General features: G+C 58.8%; 1 protein-coding gene across 1 annotated transcript; it reads right to left on the minus strand.

Annotated features, from left to right (window-relative positions):
• Nucleotides 1-857: 857 nt before the first annotated feature.
• LOC113240798 (PI-PLC X domain-containing protein 1) lies at nt 858-17914 on the minus strand. Its single transcript, XM_026478218.4, has 7 exons — nt 17337-17914; nt 13971-14115; nt 9265-9401; nt 5821-5949; nt 4962-5117; nt 2838-3021; nt 858-2449 (listed from the first exon to the last, which is right to left on the minus strand). Exons 2-7 carry the CDS (start codon nt 14092-14094, stop codon nt 2217-2219), a joined length of 963 nt encoding a protein of 320 aa, XP_026334003.1. The 5' UTR covers nt 14095-14115; nt 17337-17914; the 3' UTR covers nt 858-2216.
• Nucleotides 17915-20248: the final 2334 nt, after the last annotated feature.

The raw sequence follows: 20248 nt of genomic DNA on the forward strand, positions 1-20248 counted from the left end.
TCTGGAAAAGGCCTGATTTGACCCCAAAGACAACACATTCCAACACGGATTATAGTGTCATTTTGAAGACTATTTCCTAAGAAGACCTAACATCTACGGCTCTTCCATCATAGGAGGAATATTCCAGAACACAAGATACACAGGCACTCCTGTATACCCTGTTAATGGGGAAGAGAAATAAGAAAGTACGACTGGGATTCACCATTTCGCTGAGAATTTGAACCCGCCACCTCCATAAACCTCATGGGCAAAAGGAGGGACTTCGTGACCTTTGGGGTCAGGAAGCTGGAGCACTGGGTCCCAGGAACAGAGCCAAGGCCTCTAGCACCATGCGTGGCCTCCTCTGGGGTTTTCGATCGGACACCCAGGGTTTTAACTCATGGAGGTGACTGAAGCCAGCCACCGAAAGAAAAACTTAATTACTCCCGTTTCCCAAGAGGGGCGAGGGCCCCCTGGGGCCACAGGGAAAACCCATTTTGGGGCGTCAGGCAGAAATTCACATGAGGCCACAGAGTTTCCACAGGAAAGGCAAGGCGGGACAGAGCACACGGGACAGGGTTGTCCAGCGTGAATCATGGTGGCAGGCTCTGGGCGACAGGCCCCCGCCGTGGGACACGGCCTGCGGGAAATCAGGCACACCTCGCCTCACTGCGCTTCCCAGATACTGTGTGTCTTACAAGTGGAAGCTTGGCCAGGGCTGCCAGCGCCATCTTTCCAACGGTATCCACTCATTTCATGTCTCTGTGTCCCATTTTAGTAATTCTGGCAATGTTTCCAGTACTTTCATGGTGAGTATATCTGTTGTGCTGATCTGTGGCCAGTGGTTACGACTCCCTGACAGCTCAGACAAGTTAGCATTTTTAAGCAATAAAGTATGTTTTAATCAAGGCACGTACACGGTTTTTTTAGGTATCATACAACTGCACAGTTAACAGACAATAGCGTAAACGTAACGTTCCTGTGCACTGGGAAATCAAAAAATTCATTTGACTCGCTTTATTGCGATTTTGCTGAAACCAAACCCGCCCTGTGTCCAAGGAGCTCGAATCCGTTCAGCTGTAAGCCCCGGAGCGCACCCGCATCGGTGTGCCGCATGAGCATTGGAAGACGGGATGGTTCGCTTCCACACAAGACGTGTGCTCCCAAGGACGTCGTTTCTGTCTGTGGGAATCACCTAGCCCTGAGAGGGGCGGTCTCACCGCCGTCTGCAAGGCCCCAAACGCCAGAGCGTCAGGACACAGAAAATAAGAAAATACAGTTCACGTCTTTGGCGTTGTGAGAAATGGGTGGCAGACAGACAAAGACAGACCCTAAGAAACCAGGGAACAGGGATATGGGAAAACTAACAAACGCCCAGTGTGGCCTTGGGAGAACGGAACAGTGACAGGTGGCCGAATCCAGAGACAGGACCAGTCAGCTTCATTTCAGGGGACGCCTGAGGGCAGCCTCCCAGTGGGGCTGACGTGTCGGGCAGAGGAAAGGGGTCTGGGGGCCGCAAGCGAGGGGGTCGGAGGAGCACAGACTTGCCGCTCCAGGGGATGGTCATGAGGACGAGGACGCCACGACAGCCCCCAGCGTGGGCATGGAGGTGCCCGTCACACCCGTGTCCCCACACCTCCACCACGAAGAGAGCGCTTCGGGAGGCCCCTGGGAGGTGGAGAGAGCACGTACACAGCACCACTCACCATCAAACAGCCCCTAACGGTCCTTATGTTACCATCAGAAGAGCCAAAGTGAAACCAACCCCAAGGGGCTCACGGTCCTCGGGGGAAACACACAGGCCATGATGTCATCAGAATTAGAAGTAGGTTTTCCACGTTTTTGTGGTTTTCTCAGTGGGATTCCGGTGTGCCCCGTCCTACCCAACAGACATGATAGGATGGGGCTTCACGTGGCTCCAGGAAGCCATCAGGACGTCATCCTGCTGCCCTCCCAAGACCACAGAGGAGGGGCCACCCCACGGCAACCACGGCACAGCCAGGGCTGAACCTGGAGGGGCAGACCCCGGTTCCAAGTCGTTCTTCCTTTCAGGATGCAAGCACAAACCACCGTTGATCGTCGACGTTTTCTGTGAATCCACCCCAAGAACGCTGAAGAACTGCGAGGCCGGGTGCCACCAACGGGGACGCCCTGACGTCAGGGTAGGCAGGGACCCCAGCCCGCACCCGCTCTTCCCGCATGCACTCCACATGAGCGGCAGAAGGGACACGTCAGCATCACAGCAGCTTCTCGTTGAGTCTTATGACGTCGTCCACAAACGTGTCTGCACCGATGAAGTCACCCGCGATGATGTTGGTGCAACGCGCACCCGGCCCGGGGCACTGCTCCCGGACCCACGCGCTCAGGTACGGCAGGTTGGGGAGCGTCATCTTCCTGAGGGACTCGGACGGGTGCCCGAGGACATACGCCAGGTTCTCCGTCAGGTTGATGCCCGCCACAAACAGCCCGCCTGAAACAGGAAGGAGCAAGGTCCACGGTGCTGCGGACGTCCCACCTCACGCTCCGCCAGCCCGCTCCCTTCTCCTCCCGCTTCTCCACCAGATTTCAGGTCTGCGTGAAGATGAGGGTTCCAACAGCAGAGGGAACCTACGTGGCAATGTCAGTGCAGTGCTCCTGTCACCCAAGACAGCGGACGGAACCACGTCCCTGGAAACATCCACGTCCCAACCCCCACGTGGTGCAGGGAACCACGTCTCCAGAGGCGTCCCCGTCCGGACTTCCGCGTGGTGGACAGAACCAAATCCCCAGAGACATCGACAACCCAACCCCGCGTGAATGACATCATGCATGTGACCTGGCTGCAGGGTAGCATCTCCAGGATGGACAGCCTTGCTCACCTGGGCGTCCGCAGCTCTTCATGCGCTCCAGGTAGCGGATGAGTTCCTGGGGTTTCACCTGGTCCCCCCACCAGTAGGGGATCCCAGGCCACAGCTCCCTGTGCCGGCTCACAACGCTTTCCTCCTCATAGGACAGAATGACCTGCTGACCATGCGACCACAGCTGGTTCAGTGTTGGCACCTCCTGGAGGGGGAGAGAGATGGCGGTGTCTGAGAGAGACAGTGATGGCGGAGGATCGGGGAGTCTGAGAGAGACAGTGATGGCAGAGGATCGGGGAGTCTGAGAGAGACACTGATGCTGGAGGATCAGAATGTCTGTAGAGGCGACATGACAGAGGGCAGGGCCGCCCCCACGACTGCACTGTGGCCTTGGATTCTTGGGGGAACAGGGCACTGCTGTTATTATCGGCACCATGAGCCCTCTTGACTCCCTGACACAACTCGAATCACGATGGGCACAAGGCAGGTCACCTTTTTTTTTTTTTTAAGATTTTTCTGTTTATTTGAGAGAAAGAGAGCCATCAAGAGTGAAGACATGCTGAGAAAGGGGGGCAGAGAGAGAGGAGAAGCAGACTCCCCACTGAGCAGGGACCCCCCAATGCCAAAGGCAGAGGCTTCACCGTCGGAGCCTCCCAGGCGCCCCAGAAGGTCATCTTTGACTACATTACACCCTGTCAACAGACCAGGGCTCTTGTCCTCTGAGGCTGAACATCCGACTCCCCACCCTCTTCTGTCTCTCTCCTGACGTCCCCACTGGAGACTCAGAATGGCGGTATATCCCCAGGGCAGCCTCTCCTGCCACGGTCACCCCAGGATCCCCGAGCACCTGGGCACCCTGGTTCACAGCAGCCCCGTGGTCTGTGTTTTGGCTCCAAACCATGAGGGGCCACAGGGCTTTCTCCTTGCTTACAGGACGTAATTGGACATATGGCAAACCAAGTGATGTAAAATGGACCCAAAATGCACATGGAGTTAATGTTTCGGGTTCCTGGAGACTAAAAGAGGGCCCTTTCCCTGCCGGCAAATGGAAAAATTTATCTAGATAATAAAGCACAGGGATGCCCGGGTGGCTCAGTCGGTGAAGTGGCCTTTGGCTCAGGTCATGATCTCAGGGTCCTGGGATCGAGCCCCACGTCAGGCTCCCTGCTTATCGGGGAGTCTGCTTTTCCCCTTCCTCTGCCTGCCACTCCCCCTGCTTGCGCTTTCTGTCTCTCAAATAAACAAATAAAAACTAAAAAAAAAAAAAGATAATAAAGCACAGGTTGTGTTGTGAGCTCAACTGTGTCCCCTCTAAAATCACACATTGAAGCTCTCACCCCAATACCCCAGAACACGATTTTTTAGAGGTGGGTTCTTTAAAGAGATAATGAAAGTAAAATGAGGTCATTAGGGTGGGCTCTGATTCCATAGCACTGAGGTTCTTATAAGAAGAGGGGAAGAGGACACAGACACACACAGAGGTACGACCACGTGAGGACACAGAGAGAACACGGGGTCTACACGCCAGGGAGGGAGGCCTCAGGAGGAACCAGCCTCAGCCCCACCTGGATCTCAGACTCCAGCCTCAGCCCCGCCTGGATCTCAGACTCTAGCCTCAGCCCTGCCTGGATCTCAGACTCCCAGCTTTGATCCCACCTGGATCTCAGATCCCTGGCCTCAGCCCCGCCTGGATCTCAGACTCCCAGCTTTCATCCCACCTGGATCTCAGACTCCCAGTCTCAGCCCCGCCTGGATCTGGACTCCCAGCCTCCAGGACTGGGAAAGAATAAATGTCTGCAGTTCTGAGGCTCCCCCATGGTGAGCTGTGTGACAGTGGCCCTGGGGTCCACACACAGAGAATGCTCAAGGCATCGAAACACCATGGCAATGTCTAAACAGGCAGTAAGTGTGTTAGCCGAGGTGCTAGAGAGGCGGCCTCCTCTGTCCGGGCACCGCCTGTGCCGTCACCAGGCTATACTCCGCATGGGAGGACAGCAGTCTTCTCCTTTCGGGGCATCAAGAGGACCACACGAGCAGCCTCCCCAGCACCAGAATTCTCTCAGAATCATGCACAGCAGAACCGAGCAGCAGGTAAGTACCGCCCTGATCCTGCCCCACCAGCCCTGCCCAAGGGGCCCTTCTCACCCCTCGCGGACACAGCATGTCCCCAAAGATGTTCCTGATACAGGCAACCAGGTACTCATGCAGGTCCTGCGTCATGCCCTCGAAGTTCCTGCACGCCAGGATGACCACCTCCCGGGGGTGATTCTCCAGCCACTCTGAGATCTCCGTGAGCGTGTCCTGCGCGGCAGGGAGGGGAGCTTGTTCAGACAGTCCCCAGCGAGCCCAGGAAGGTGAGGGATGCTCCCCCGGGTCCAAGGGGCTTCTCCAAACAAAGTCCCTGGACAAACGGGCCGCGTGTCGCACAAACAGAGACGTACAGCAGGCCGCTGCCCTCTTGAACGCAGCCTCCTCAAACCAGCAGCCGGGCCATCAGCCATGGCTCTGGGGCCAGAGGCATATGCCTGGGTGTGCATGTGTGTGACCGTGTGCGTGCACGGTCTCTCCAGAGGGCACCGCGTGTGCCGAGGTGTGAAGTGTGGCAGCACCAGGGAGCACGCACAGGCCAGCCAGTGACATGTGGAGCGAGGTCCCCAGGATGCTGTCTCCTGGCCACATACACCCTGGACGGTTTGCAGCAGGGGGACAGGCTGCCCAGAGCAGGAGCGAAGCATGATGGTGACGCGTCACAGTCAGACTTTGGAACCCCTCGTGTAGCGCTGGAGGAGACCGAAGATACCCCAACCAAAGGCGGGAAGACGAGGGGCCCCACTTTTGCAAAATGCAGGAGGCATTAGAGGAGCGAGGGGTACGGGAGCAAGCTCAGAGAGGCGCCCTGGTTGTGAGTTCCAGAGGCCGGCTCTCTCCCGTGTGCCATGGACGTGGGCGTGCACCGCCGTGTGGAGGCCGCCCGCCAGCCCCCCTCCCTCACGCGCCCCCCTACCTCCACCAGCGCGGATGTATACACCATGTGCACAAAGTGCAGATTCTTCTCAGAGCCGTCGAGCACGTGTGCGACCCGCAGGTCCAAGTAGCGCACCCCTGCGTCCAGCTGCTCCGTGACACCCAGCACCTGCGGACAAAGCTCAGTCATCCCTGTGGGGTCCACACAGCCCCCACCTCCGCGCGCTGCCAGCATCCCAGGCTCCGACTTGGGCTGGAGCTGCCCAGCTGTGGGCCACGTTGTTTGATGTCCGCTCCGTAGGTATTGGTGCCTGCTAGGGGCTCGGGAAGCCACGTGGGCCGTGCGTTCGGGAACATGCGTTTCTAAAGACACTGGCCACGGGGAGCCATAGGAGGAGGCTGGGGAGGCCCTGTCCTGCGGGAAATGCTACCACGGCCCTGGCAGTGGCCATGGGGAGCCACAGGAGGAGGCTGGGGAGGCCCCGTCCTGCGGGAAATGCCACCACAGCCCTGGCAGTGGCCACGGGGAGCCACAGAGGGAGGCTTGGGAGGCCCCATCCTACAGTACATGCCCCCTCAGCCCTGACACTGGCCTCCAGACATCCCTGCAGGGTCCTGCCTCCCCCTCTTCCTGGACAGTCACCAGGAAGGAACCCTCTCAGCAGTGCTGGGCCAGGCTCTGGGGAGCCCCCCCCCAGACCCTCGGGGGGCAGGATGCACTGTGGAGGGGTCAGCTACAGTGGGCACCATCCCCACCCCACCAACAGTACCAGGAAAGGCAAGAAGGATTCCACAGAGGGCCAAGGGAAGAAAAGGCTGTCCCGTTCCACACCACGCCATAATGGAAAAAGCACGAAATTCCATGGAAATAATTTTTACACCCTGGGTCGCCTTGCAGGGAGCTCGAGTTCCTCCTGCTAGTCCCCCCTGCTGACCCATTAGGAAACTGTTCTGGAGGCTCCACAGAGGCCCACTGTGTGCACAGCAGGACCGAGGCCCCCTGTGTGCACAGTGTGTCCAGCCAGGTGGGCCCCACACCCCAGCCCCAGGCCACCTCCGTGCAGAGCCACCTGGGAGGGGCCTTGGATCTCAGGGTCGGGCCTTGCTCAGGGACCCCGAGTTCTCACGAGGCACAGAGTCTGGGGAGGGGAACTGGGGACGGGCCGACCCTCCCGTGGGACCCGGGGTCTCCCGGCCGCTGTGCACAGGCTTGTAATCCCGTTGCCATCGGTGTACGTTCTGGATGGAGGCAACTGAGCAAAGAGACACTGTCTCCCCTAAAACACCCGTTCAGGCACCTGGGCAGTATTTTTCAGACTGTAAACTAGGAGCTCGTTGTTTTATTATTTGGAAAACAGCACAGTCTGGAGAGGACGACAATGTACGGGTGCTCTCGCCGCCCAGGGCTGACCTCTCCCCGCCCAGGGCTGACCTCTGCTGAGATCTGGGGACGCTAGCTCACCGTCCCTGACCAGCAGCTGCTGCGTTCCTCCGGTTTGACCCTTGCTGCAAAATTGACATCGTGCCCCCTCCCCGTGTCCTGTCTGCCGGAACACTTACCGGCTTCTGACATCAGACATTCTGCAGGAAACCACCCAGTGTGTGCACACTTCCCAGTGTGGGGACGCAGCGTAACGGGGTCCGCTGACCCCCTGTGTGTGGTGCTGGTGTGCAGGCCTGGCTGGGGGTTGCCTGCTTGGGATCCCCTGAAGGATCCAGACCTTTAGACAGCATCCCCCACACACACACCCCACACACACAACCCATAGACGTGCCCCAGCGCCAAGAAGCCCCAGCACCGCAGGACCGAGGCACCGAGGCACCCCAGCACCAAGGGACCCCAGCACCACGGGACCCCAGCACGGCAGGACCTTAGTACCAAGGGACCCCCACCCTGCGGGACCCCAGCACCGTGACACCCCAGCACCAAGGGGCCCCAGCACCGCAGGACCTTAGTACCGACGGACCCCCACTCCACATGACCCCAGCACCAAGGGACCCCAGCACCACGGGACCCCAGCACCGCAGGACCTTAGTACCGAGGGACCCCCACCCCGCAGGACCCCAACGCCGTGGCACCCCAGCACCAAGGGGTCCCAGCAGCATAGGACCCCCGCACCGAGGGACCCCAGCACCGCAGGACCTTAGCACCGAGGGACCCCCGCCCCGCAGGACCCCAGCACCATGGCACCCCAGCACCAAGGGTCCCCAGCAGCACAGGACCCCCGCACCAAGGGACCCCAGCACCGTGGCACCCCAGCACCTAGGTGTCTCCCAGGCTGCAGTGAACCCCCTCAACCCTCCAGCAGGGAAACTGTCTCCCTCGCTGCAGGCACCTCACACAAGCAGGAATGTGGTTTCTCCGCATTCCAGACCCGCAGGCCCCAGAGGGATTAACATTGCCCTCCACACAGACCGAAATTCCTGGAGCCCAGCAATTACAGAGGTCGGAGCCCTGGGGTGGGAGTGGGGCCTCCACCGGGGAAAGACTGCGAGCCCAGAGCCTGCGACCCGAAAACTCCAAAACCCAGACCGCTGAGCACCCCCCAGGCGGAAGTGAGGGACGGGCTGCTCTCCAGGTGGGTCCCCCATTGCTGCCTGAACCTGAGCCCCCCAGGCCAGCACCCCTCCCCTGCTTGCTGGCTAAGGCTGTGCAGGGGTCAGCCCCACAGCCAGCTGTATGCCCCCATGAGGATGCCCCCGGTCACCCTGACCTTCCTCTGCATACCAGGGACCACCCCCCCCACTGTGAGGACAGCCCAGGTCACCCCAGCTCCTCTCTACATTCCCCCCCATCCCCGTCCTGTGAGGATGGCCCTCAGGAGACAAGGGCTGGTCAGGGAGGATGGAGCCTATGAGAATCAAAGAGGACAGGATGATTCTCTCCTGGAACCTGAGGGACAGAACACCCCCTCCCTGCCTTTCCTGCTCACACCCCCTCCCTGCCTTTCCCTGAACACACCCTCCCTGCCTTTCCCTGGACCCTCCAGTCCCTGCCTTTCCCTGCACACACACCCTCCCTGCCTTTCCCTGAACACACCCTCCCTGCCTTTCCCTGCACACTCCCTTCCCTGCCTTTCCCTGGACCCTCCAGTCCTTGCCTTTCCCTGCACACACACCCTCCCAGCCTTTCCCTGCACACTCCCCCTTCCTTGCTTTCCCTGGACACTGGGTGCAGAAACGTGGTTCGTTATCATAGTTTTCACACGTGTGCAAATCTCCAAACAGACGTCTGGACACCCGCACAGCTCGGGGTGTTTTCCCAGGACCAGAGGGGCTCTGAAATGTATCCTGGAGGCAGACGACTCCGGCCTCTCCAGTGCGGGCCTGCCGCCCACCCCACCCCGGGCTGCCTCCAAACTGCAGAGGACGGGGCAGCGGGGATGTCTGCCAGGCGGGTCTGAGGTCTGTTTTCCATTCCACTCGCCCCCACACACGGATCGGGGCGCGGGTCTTCCCCGCTGCTGACCCGTACCTCCCGTACCTGGGTGGTGGACCACCTGAGCACCACGGGGCGGGTGACGCACGGCAGCACCTTGCCCAGAAGCCGCAGCAGCCGGGACTGGGTCTGGGAGATGGGCGATTTCTTGTTCAAGCAGTAGGTCATGGTGTCGTGGCTCCCTGCAAGCAAACAGGAGGGCGCGTCTCACCCGGGGCCTGTTCGTGCGCGCTGCGCTCCGAGCGCACGTGGAGAACACGCACGACGCCAGGCGTGCGTCATTGCCCCAAAACACACGCCCACGCGGAACCTGCCGCTGGCCGCTGAGTGCATAGCGGGGTCATCCGGGACCAGGGGGGCCTTAAATCCCATGACAGGCGTCCTGATAGGGGACAGAAGAGGAGACACACAGACACAGAGGAGAAGCCACGTGACCCCGGGCATATCCCTGGTGGGGAAAACCAGCGCTCACTGCAGAGACGGACCTGTGCAAAGTGCGCCCTCACCCTACACAGCCCGGGACACGCTTCCGGACCGCACTAGACATCTCTAGAGGCATCCGCACAAAAACCCGTTAAGGTTTCCCCGAAACCTCTGAAAAGAAGAGTAAGAAAGGGGGACTTTTTCTACGAGGTGCTAATGTGCACGTGTGGTATAGGGTCGTGCTACATAAATAAATAAACGTCCCATAATCAGTCAGGAGCACTGTTGCGGAATCCACCCACCAACGGATCACAGTACTGCGTTCAGGGATGGACAAGATTTTATGAATTTCAGGTATTAGGACAGGCGTCCCGGTGAGGTCAGGGGACCAAAGGGTCCACCCGACACTTGGCTAACAGTGGAAATCAGGTGAGATTCCTGCGTCCTGTGTCAGTGTATCCCAGACTGTTTGCAGGTTTTCATGCACGATGAAACCCTACCATTCCGTTGGAACATACGGGTACACCTCTCCTTGGGTGATCCCCCACGCAAAAGCTACGAAGGAAAATGCGGACAGAGCTGACTTCATAAAGAAAAATTCACTTTTTCTTGGGGCGCCCACATGGCTCAGCCACTTGCGTGTCCGACTCTTGATTTCAACTCAGATCATGATCTCGGGGTTGTGGAATCGAGCCCTGCGTGCTGCTCCGCGCTCAGCGGGGAGTCTGCTTCAGATTCTCGCTCTCGCTCTCTCTCTCTCCCCCCTCTGCCCCTCCCCTCTCTCTCACCCTTTCTCTCTCCAAAATAAATTAATCTTTAAAAAAAAGGGAAAAAAAAAGGCAAATTGACTTTTCCTTTACGTAGAAAGTTAAAAGTTACGACGCGGTGGCCCGATCTCACCCCGAGAGACCTCGTTTAAGGGGGAGACGGGGTCAGAGTCACAGGGAGGTGGGCAGAAGCTGTGTTGTGGGCTTCAAGGTGGAGGAAGGGGCCCCGCGAAGCTGGACGTGGCAGAGGAACAGATTCTCCACGGAGCTTCCAGAACGAGCTGGCCCTACAGGTACTCAGAGGTCACACCCCTGCAGACGTCTGGGCCCCAGAGCTGTGAGGTCACCCCAGTGTGTGGTATGGGGTCACCAGGTTTGCGGTCCTTTGTTAAAGGAGCCCCAGGACATTCTCACAGCCACCCAGACGGTGGTGCCCTCAGGACCAGGTGCTCTTTCCCCAGCGGTGCTGGGGTGTCTGCGACCCCTCACAGCTGCATCCCTCCCCACATCTGCCCTCTAAGGGACCTACTCATTTACACCCTCCGCAGAGGCCACCTGTATCCGAGGGGAGCAGAGGGGATGAGACCCCAGGACGGGCATCCATCTGTGTCCCTCCTCACCTCCCAGAACAACTCCGTGCTGATCCCCAGGACACCCACCCGAAAACCACATCCCAACTGCACACACAGCACTTAGAGACCCGCAGAAAACATGCCCCCCACAGGAAAACAGCCCCCGGCGGAGGGGAAGCCCTAGTGACTCGGGTCCCCAGGGAGGGCATGCAGGGACGCATCTCTCCTTGGGCACGTTGGTGAGGCCAGGGGGGCTCCAGACCTCAGGGGGGATGGAAGCGGACAGGTGGCTACAGGGGCCACTCCGCTGGGAGAGACTTGGCACGGTGGCCGAGGGTGGTGGGTGGGCTCCCCACCTACTGCCTGGTCAGAGAGTCCAGGACTCAGTCGAAAGAGCGATGGTGGGCAAGCAAGGCACGCCTCCCGCGTGTTTCTGGAGAAGCTGCCCATGGTGGGGACGGATGGCCGCCACACCCGGGACAGTCTCAGTGATGTATTCTCCTACACAAACGTCCGCGGGGTGCACACAGTCGGTAAAACAATACTGAGGCTCCGATTCACCGATACAGGAAACGCAGACAATATTAGGCTAAGTGAAAAGGCAGACTGAAAAACTGTAGAGTTCGATCTTGTTCTTTGTTTATAGTATGTATCTTTATAAATAAAAATGGATCATCCCCATATATGAATGGACCCATATGTTATATATATTAAAATACATAAATATAAAATATAGGTAAATATACATATCAAGAGAGGATTTAAATTTCTTTTAACTTACGTAGATGTTCACATTTTTCTGCAATTATTATCTATTGGGTATATGATTTTTCTGTGGCTCCTTCAACAAAGTATCCCGAACTAGGAGCCTTCAAAGAATAGAAATTAATTGTATCCTAGCTCTGGAGGCCAGAAGTCTGAGATCCAGGTGGGGCAGGACCCCTGAGATCCAGGCGGGGCAGGACCACTGAGATCCAGGTGGGGCAGGGCCGTGCTCCCTCCAGAGGCTCCAGGGACTCCAGGCGTCCCTGGGCTGCTGGCCATGTCCCTCCCATCTCTGCCTCTGTCCTCACGTGGCTTCTCCTCTGTGTGTGTCTCCTCTTCTGTCTCTTACAAGGACACCTGTCATTGGATTTAGGGCCTCCCTGATCCAGGATGAGCTCATCTCAGATCCTTCCCTTACATCTGCAAAGGCCCCATTTCCACAAAAGGCCCCATTCCAAGGCTCGTGGGGGGAGGGGGACAAGAATTTGGGGGCACTGGCCGGTACCTACAACTGGGTTTGTGCTGTTGCCCCTCAGGCCCAGCAGGGACACCGCCTGACCCCCAGGGACTCTCTCGTCTGTGAAGTCATTCAAGCCATGGGTCTCTGGCCATGGTGGGTGTCCAGCTGACAGAATGGGCAATATATAGATTGGATCCTGCCCCATCGAGATAAACTGCATATGAACCAAGGGTTTAAATGTTTTTTAAGAAGTCATGAAATTCCTTGGGACGCCTGGGTGGTCAGTTAAGCGTCAGACTCTTGGGGGCGCCTGGGTGGCTCAGTCAGTCAATCATCTGCCTTAGGCTCGGGTCATGATCCCGGGGTCCTGGGATCCAGCCCCACGTTGGGCTCTCTGCTCAGTGGGGAGTCTGCTTCTCCCTCTCCCTCTGCTGCTCCACCTGCTTGTGCTGTCTGTCTCTCAAATAAATCAATAAAATCTTAAAAAAAAAAAAAGCATCAGACTCTTGGTTTTGGGCTCAGATCATGATGTCAGGGTCCTGAGATCGAGCCCCATGTCAAGCTTCGTGCTTAGTGTGGAATCTGCTTAGGATTCTCTCCCTCTGCCTCTCCTCCACCCCCACTTGCACTCTCCTTCTCAAATAAGTAAATCTTTAAAAAAAAGAAGTCATGAAATTCCCAAAAAAAGCACAAGTGCACGTGAAAATATGGATAAATCTCAAAAATTGTGAAAATCTATCCAGGTGAGAAGTCTGCCTATTCTTGAGGGAGGGATTCCGGATACCGCATGTGTATGGACGTGGAGGCACGTGGTGGGATCCGCTACACGCTTCTTCTCTGCAAGCACGGGAGACTGGCAGTGCCGACTTGCTCATCAGGGCAGAGCTGTGGCCGCTGCTCCTGGGGCCACTGGAGCCCAAGGGCCCAGACGGAACCCAGCACACCTGACTCAGAGCCGCCAGGTCATTGGATCACAGAGTCCCCAAAGTGCTCCTTGTGGGTCAGAACCCCTTTGGACCCTCCAGTCTCCAAGCACAGAAGACACTCAGCACACGGCTGATGGGCAGTGATGAATGTAGCCAAGAGAAGTCAGTGGGTTCCCTACACGGAGGGACAGACTGGCAACAGCACTTACCCCCAAATCCCTATGCTGTCACGAAGCCACACTCCCCTGGGGTGTGCCTATGCCTGCCGGGCTGCTTTGGAATGAAGGAGATGGAGAAGGGAAAACACTCACGTGGTGCGTGTGTGTCTGTGTGTGCGTGTGTGTGTGTGTGTGAGAGCGTGTGCGTGCGTGCATGCATGTCTGTACTGTGTGCATGTGTGTGCGTGTGCGTGCAGGCATCTGTACCTGCATTGTGTGCGTGCATGTGTGCATGGGTGCCTGTATTGTGTGCATGTGTGTAATGTGTACATGCATGTGCACATGTGTGTTGTGTGTGCATGTACCTGTGTGTGCCTGTAGTATGTGCGTGTGTACATGTGTGTGCTTGTGTCTGCATTGTGTGCACACATGTGCGTGTGCATGTGTGCTTGTATTGTGTGCGTGTGTATACGTGTGTGCATGTGTGTACATGTGTGTGCGTGTGTCTGTATTGTGTGCACGCATGTGTGTGCATGCGTGCCTGTATTGTATGCATTCACGTGCGTGTGCACACATCTGCCTATATTGTGTATGTCCATGTATGTGCTTCGTGCGGTTTCCCCACACCTGAGACCCATCCCATGCCGGCAGCATCCCAGCAGGGGATGCAGAGCCCTCACCTGGGATGGAGAGGTGGTGGAGGGGCACATCCCAGAGCAGGGGGCACAGCGCCGACATCCAGTCTGCATTTGTGGTGCATGACAGGCTCTGGAAGCTGCTGGAAGTGCTCACCTGTCCGCCCATTGGAGGCCACCCCTGTGCGACCTGAGGAAGGAAATGAAGTTTTGCAGACGTCAACCAAGGGGGCCCAGAGCTGCTTTCCCCGGGGGTGGGGGGCAGTGGCTGCAGCGCACATCCTGCCTCCAGGGGAACCCCCTGCTCTGGTCTTGCACTAATGCCCCACCCCACCTCCAGGCAGTGGGAAGGGGCTCACACGGCTGGCTGCAGAGTCTGCGGGTGTGGGGTTTCCATCCTGGGGGTGCTGGTGTCTTGAGGGCCCAGGTGAGCACCCCAACCCTCTGTCTCCCTCTGTTGGGATGTTGGGCTCTGGTGTAAGGAATTGGAGACAGTCTCCTGCTGAAGCCAGTGCACTCCCTTACAAGCACTAGGGAGATGCTCGGAGCGAGGGGACGGTAGGGGGTCTCATGGGTTCTTAATCCACAGCCCGGGCCACTGCCTTCCAAGCATCTGCCAGCGGTGTGCCCAACGCGTACAGGGCGTCATCTACTCTCACGATAAGCAGGTGGTGGAGGTCATCAACTGCACAGGAAAGGGAGCCCCAAAGACGTGTCCACAGTGGTCCATGGGCCGGTGGGCAAGACCTCGCCCCTGACTCCCTCTGATGCTAAAGCCACATGCACCCATCCACCACAGCCCGGCCTCCTGACCTGTCACCTCCACCCAAAGGGACACCATCCGGGATGGAGCTGTGCCCCCAAGCCCCGAGGTGACACGTCCTGGTTTCCCCCTGGGCTGAGCTGTGTGCCCGCCACCAGAAGCGCACGAGGGAGGCATGAGAACCGGGCCCACGGTGACCACCGTACAGGCATTCCCGACCCACCCTCTGCAAGGGACCAGTTCCCTCTGGTCCAGGTGTGGCCCACCCTCTCCTGCACTTGGAGCTCTGTGTGACACTGGAGGGGCTCAGAATTCGCCTCCCTGAAATAATCCGCTTCGCCGTGAGGATTATTTTGAGCTGAAGGAGATTGAGAAAAAGCAGAAACAAGAAAAACTCTGCCCTCCTCCTCTCTGTCTGAAAGCAGGCATAAAGTTCCGTTCGTGAAGCCGCCCCTGCTCCATCCCCTGTACCAGGATGGGGAGGAACATTCTTAGCAGAGAAGTCTGCATAACAAGCCTCACTAAGTAACACTTACCTCCCATGAGTTTCCCCCAAACGTTTACCTTCTCACAATTTACTGTCCCTACGACCCCAGCCCCCTTTTCCTCTGGCTTGTCACTTCTCCACAAATGTATCACCCCTGGTTGAAATGGCAGGTGAGCCCATAATTCTATCTCCTTGAATCCACTACTGTTCTGCGAAGGCCTCTGCACAATCAACCTTTTCTCCTATCCACCTGTCTTTTGTCATTTTATTTATTTTATTTTATCTTATTTTATTTTATTTTTAAAATAAGCTCTATGCCAACATGGGGCTCAAACTCTCAACCCCGAGATCAAGACTTGCATGCTCCACCCACTGACCCAGCCAGGCACCCCGTCTGCTGTCATTTTAATTTGCAGGTCTCAAGCACTGAACCTAAGAGTATAGAAAAAAATTTCTTCCTGGAGCTTGCCAGGCACCCCTATCTTCTGTCATTTTAATTTGCGAGTCTCAGGCACCGAACCTAAGAGTGTAGAAAAAATTTCTTCTTGGTCTACACTGCGTCTAGTACGCCAAAAGCCAGCACCATGGGTTCTCATTCTGCCCCAGCAGCAACAAAGACCGGTCCTCTCCCCTGTCCATAAGAGGGTCCGTGAGATACTCTACTAGCACCCCTGCCATCCATCTTCACTCATGGCCTGTCCCAGGGCTCTCTCAGCTCACACTCAGTGTCAACGTTGTCCCTACAGGAGTGAGCGTGGGACCCCAGACCTGCTGGGGGGCTGACGTTCATGCAGCAAGTGTCCAGGTGGTCAGGGGCTGGGCTGTGCCATGCTACACACCCAGGAACCACTCCTCAAGGTCCCATCCAGGTACAGATGGGCCACTGCCTGCTCCACGCCCACGCAGGTGTCTGGAATGCAGGTGGATCAGGAATTGTGTAACCCCATTCTGAGGACTCCATAGTGTGTGATGGCGGACCTCATCTGGGAGTGTGGTCGGCCCCGACTAGGACACAGAGTCCCTGCATCCTTGTTAGGAGAACAGGGGCTGGGGCCATGCCTCCCCCAGCTGCCACCCCAGCGGTCCCCTTCCCACCCAACTGAAGCAGTGACCAGAGCCCAGTCCCATCCCAGTGACCCCGGACAGGGGGCTCTGGTGAATCCTGGGACTTCCCAGGACTCACCATTTTGCTTCCAAGGAAAACAACTCTCTGCGCTTCAAAGGAAGGGGAACAGAACACACCCCCCAAAATGTGCCCTTTGGGCAATAGGGTTCTTCCTAGCGGAAGGCCAGTGAGGAGCGCCAGACACCGAGAAACTCCAGAACAAGGCACAAGTTCCCCTACGTGAAGGCAGTTTCCCAGCAGACGGGAAATGCCCACCTGCCGAGGCATCTGTCCCCACACCTGGGAGAGGTCCTGCGTGCACCTGCACCCCCACGCCGGCCCCACCAAGCAGAGCAGCGTGTCCTTCCCCAGCTGGACCAAGTCCACCCTTGGGATTGGAGCAAGGCAGGGCTTGGGCAAGTTCCAGGGGTGGGGATTACACGAAACTGAGGTGAGTGTGGGTTCGCAGGTGCCCGGGAGGCAGCCAGGTGAGATCCCAGAGCCTCCCAGCTGTGAGTGTGCAGAGAGGCTGCTCCGTCCCCACGTGGCACATCTCATCAGCAGGTGGTGACCTGCGCACAGTGACACTCAGGAAATAGCTTGCAGGTGAATAAACAGACGGACATGCCTCACATTCCGTCCTCCTCTTCACCTGGCTCCCCAACGCTCCTGGGTCCCTGCCTGTCCGGAGGCCCTGCCCCAGCACCTAAGGACAGCCCGTGACCCGGGGACCAACAAGTACTTCACCTGCCCCGCAGCAAGGTCGGAGCCCAGGGCACCGCCACCATCGTGACCCTGGGGCCACAGCCTGGGGGGTCCCGGCTCGGCTCCGACCCCAGCTAGTTCCCACCCTCCCCGCCGGCAGGGGCACCACGCCTGGAGCGGACACTCTGACGGCCGTTCCTGCGGCCCCTGCAGCCGCTCCGGGAGGAAGGAGCCGCCCCAGCGCAGGACCCTACCCCCCACCCCCCCGCCCCTCCCGCACCCCAGGCTAGGACGCCCGCCAGCCTGCTGTCCCCGCAGCGGACCCCCTGCATTCAGCCGGCAGGCACTCACCGCCCCTGCAGTGTCTCCCGCAGAGTTTCCGGCAGCGGCTCCCTCGCCTTGCCGCGGACACTCCAGCACTTCCTAAAATGCTCTCTGCCTCGCCATTGGACGCTGGGAACACCGCCCACGAGAGGAGGAGGAGCTGCCCTCCTAGACACTCATTTCCTGCCGTGCGGGGCAGCAGCCTGCAACTCCCACGTCCTGAGCGGGGTGCCCAAGTCCACAGCGGGGCGCCCAAGTCCAGAGCAGGACCCCCAAGTCCAGAGCGGGGCGCCCAAGTCCAGAGCAGGACCCCCAAGTCCAGAGCGGGACGCCCAAGTCCAGAGCAGGACCCCCACGTCCAGAGCAGGACCCCTATGTGGACAGCACTGGTCCAGGGTCCACAGGTCTTCACGGCCCCAGAATGCAGGGACCAGACTGTCACAGGGGACAGGAGAGCATCGTGAGTGTGACCACAGGGTCAGCAGGCAGGGCACGGGGACGGGAGGACTTCCTGAGCTGACCGTGTTCTGGCTGTGGTCCGTTCTTGTGGCTCCAGAACTCAGAGCAAACAACACTTTCCCTAGAGCCCCATGATTGCCTCACACCCCTTGGTGCCGCACCTGTGGTCTCTGAGCTCACTGGTCGGCAAAGTGACCCTGTCCTTCCCTGAAGTGTCCGGCCCTCAGGCCTGAGTGACCCTTGTCCCAGCCCTGACCAGGGCACGTGGCCTCAATAGGAGGCTGCGGAATCCGCGGGCCAGGGCCACACCCGCAGCCCCGCCCACTCCATGCTGACTCCACGTGCCTGGGAGCCCAGCAGGTGGGACCCTGGTCCTCCCCTGTCCCCTTCCGCCCCTATTCACGGAGCGCTCAGCAAATGAGCCTCGTGCTTGTGTCTGACAGAGACCAGCAGGGACCCCTCGTGCTCGCGTCTGACGGAGACCGGCAGGGACCCAGAGGGGGCACAGGACGGACATGTGGGGTGGCTCAGAGGGCTGGCTGGGTCCCACGTGGGGATGGAACCCTCCACGGTGGCCTCCCTTCACCCTGTTGCAGGCACCCTGCACCCTACAGTCCCCCACGGCTGCAGGTGCCTTGGGGTCAGGGGCCCCGTCTCCTGGGGACATGGGTCAGCAGCTGTCCAGGCCACTGGCTTCTCTCTCCTCCCCTCCCCCTCCCCTCATCTCTCCCCTCCCTGTCCCCTCCTCCATGCCCTCTTCTCTGTCCTCTCCTCCCCCTGCCTCCTCCCTCCCCTTCTCCTGCCTCCTTCCTCTCCCTTCCTCCGTCCATTGAGACCCAGCTCCCCGCCCACAGCCCCCTCACTGACCCCCTGTACCCCTTCCACAGCCCAGGGCCCCACATAGAGCGTGAGTTATGGGGGGCCCTTGACAGTTACCACACCTGGGGGTCCTCACTGCCTGCAGAAGAGACCCTCCCCTCTGGGCGGGTTTCCTGGCAGCTGGCCTCCACTGCCCTTCCTGCCTCAGATGGACAGCACAAGGTCTCCAAAGTTGTGCAAATCCCCCCCAAGCTGTGAGTGTCAGGCTGAGCTCACAGCAGGGGACTGCCCTGCATTACCCAGGTGGACGTGCCATCCCGGGGGCTGTGATGTGGATGCAGGGACGAGAAGCAGGGAGGACTCCCAGCCTTGCTGGCTTTGCGGATGGAGGACAGGCCGTGAGCTAAGGAATGCGGGGCTCCTGGAACTGGACAGGCTGGGGAGCCCGCAGGAACCTGTCCTGGCCACACCCGAATGAGCCCAGGGACGCCCACGTCAAACTTGCAACCTCCTTGGGGAGTGTCAGAGAATAAGCATGTGCTCTTTGTGGAAAACAGCTGCCCCACCTGCACCATCCAGCTCCTTCCTCCAGGCCCTGCTCAGATGCCACTTCCTCCACGCAGCCCTCCAGGCTGCACTGAGGCCAGAAGCACCCAGGCCTCGTCCCTGCGGGGTCTTGTCCCGCTGACCCTCATACCTTGGGGACGAAAGCTACTGCTGTCCCATTGCCGCTCTGGAAGCAAGGACTGGGTCCACACACTCGCAACAGGGGGCCAAGACGCCACGATGTCACTGCTGTCACCGAGGGGAAGGGACACTGCCGTTCCCCAAGCTCAGGACAGCGAGCAGCCTTTGTAAAAGTCTTCATGAGGGGTCTTGATGTGTAACTATCGGGTAGGTTTTTACAGCAAGCGTTGGGGTGCATTGAGTGCACTGACCGTGCTGTGCAACGGCCCCTCTGTCGGGTTCCGGAACATTCTCTTTCCCCAAAGCACACCCATCCACTACCGGTCACGCCCCCTCCCCTCCCCCGGCCGCTGGCAGGCACCAGATTCCTTGTCGCACAGACCTTCCTGTCTGGACACTTCATACATACACAGGGTCTGTGCCTCTTGCCCCACGCTGGGCACCGTGTCCTCCAGGCTCATCAGGTCCAGCAGGGGTCAGCGCTTCACCCCTGCCCACGGCTGAGCACCGGTCCATGACGGCTTGAGGGTCACTTTGACGGTCCACGCGCTGCACACTGCCCGTGTCCCCCGTGATGGAGAAACCATGGGCAGGACAGCGTAGCTTCAGTTGTCCTCCTGGGGGTGCAGGGCAAACACACATCCCACCCTCCTAACACAGCGTCACCTTGAGGACCCCGAACGGGGGACAGCTGAGGGTGCACATGGGCCACAGGGCCCCGGGATGGAGACCAGGGCACCCGGCACCTGCACTCCTCAACCCACTGTGGATGTCCCTGTACTTGGGTCCCCTCCCCCCAACCCCACTGTGGCTGTCCCTGCACCCAGGTCCCCTCTCCAAACCCCAGTGTGGACGTCCCTGCGTCTGCATCCCCTCCCCCTTGGAAATGGAAGTGGGAAGCCCTTCATCTCTGTCCGTGACCTAGAAGAGAAAAAGGATGGGACCTGCTTGTTCCTCGCTCTGCTGGCCACCAA

This window comes from Ursus arctos, unplaced genomic scaffold, assembly GCF_023065955.2.
Source record: "Ursus arctos isolate Adak ecotype North America unplaced genomic scaffold, UrsArc2.0 scaffold_97, whole genome shotgun sequence".
Classification (NCBI taxonomy): Eukaryota; Metazoa; Chordata; class Mammalia; order Carnivora; family Ursidae; genus Ursus; species Ursus arctos.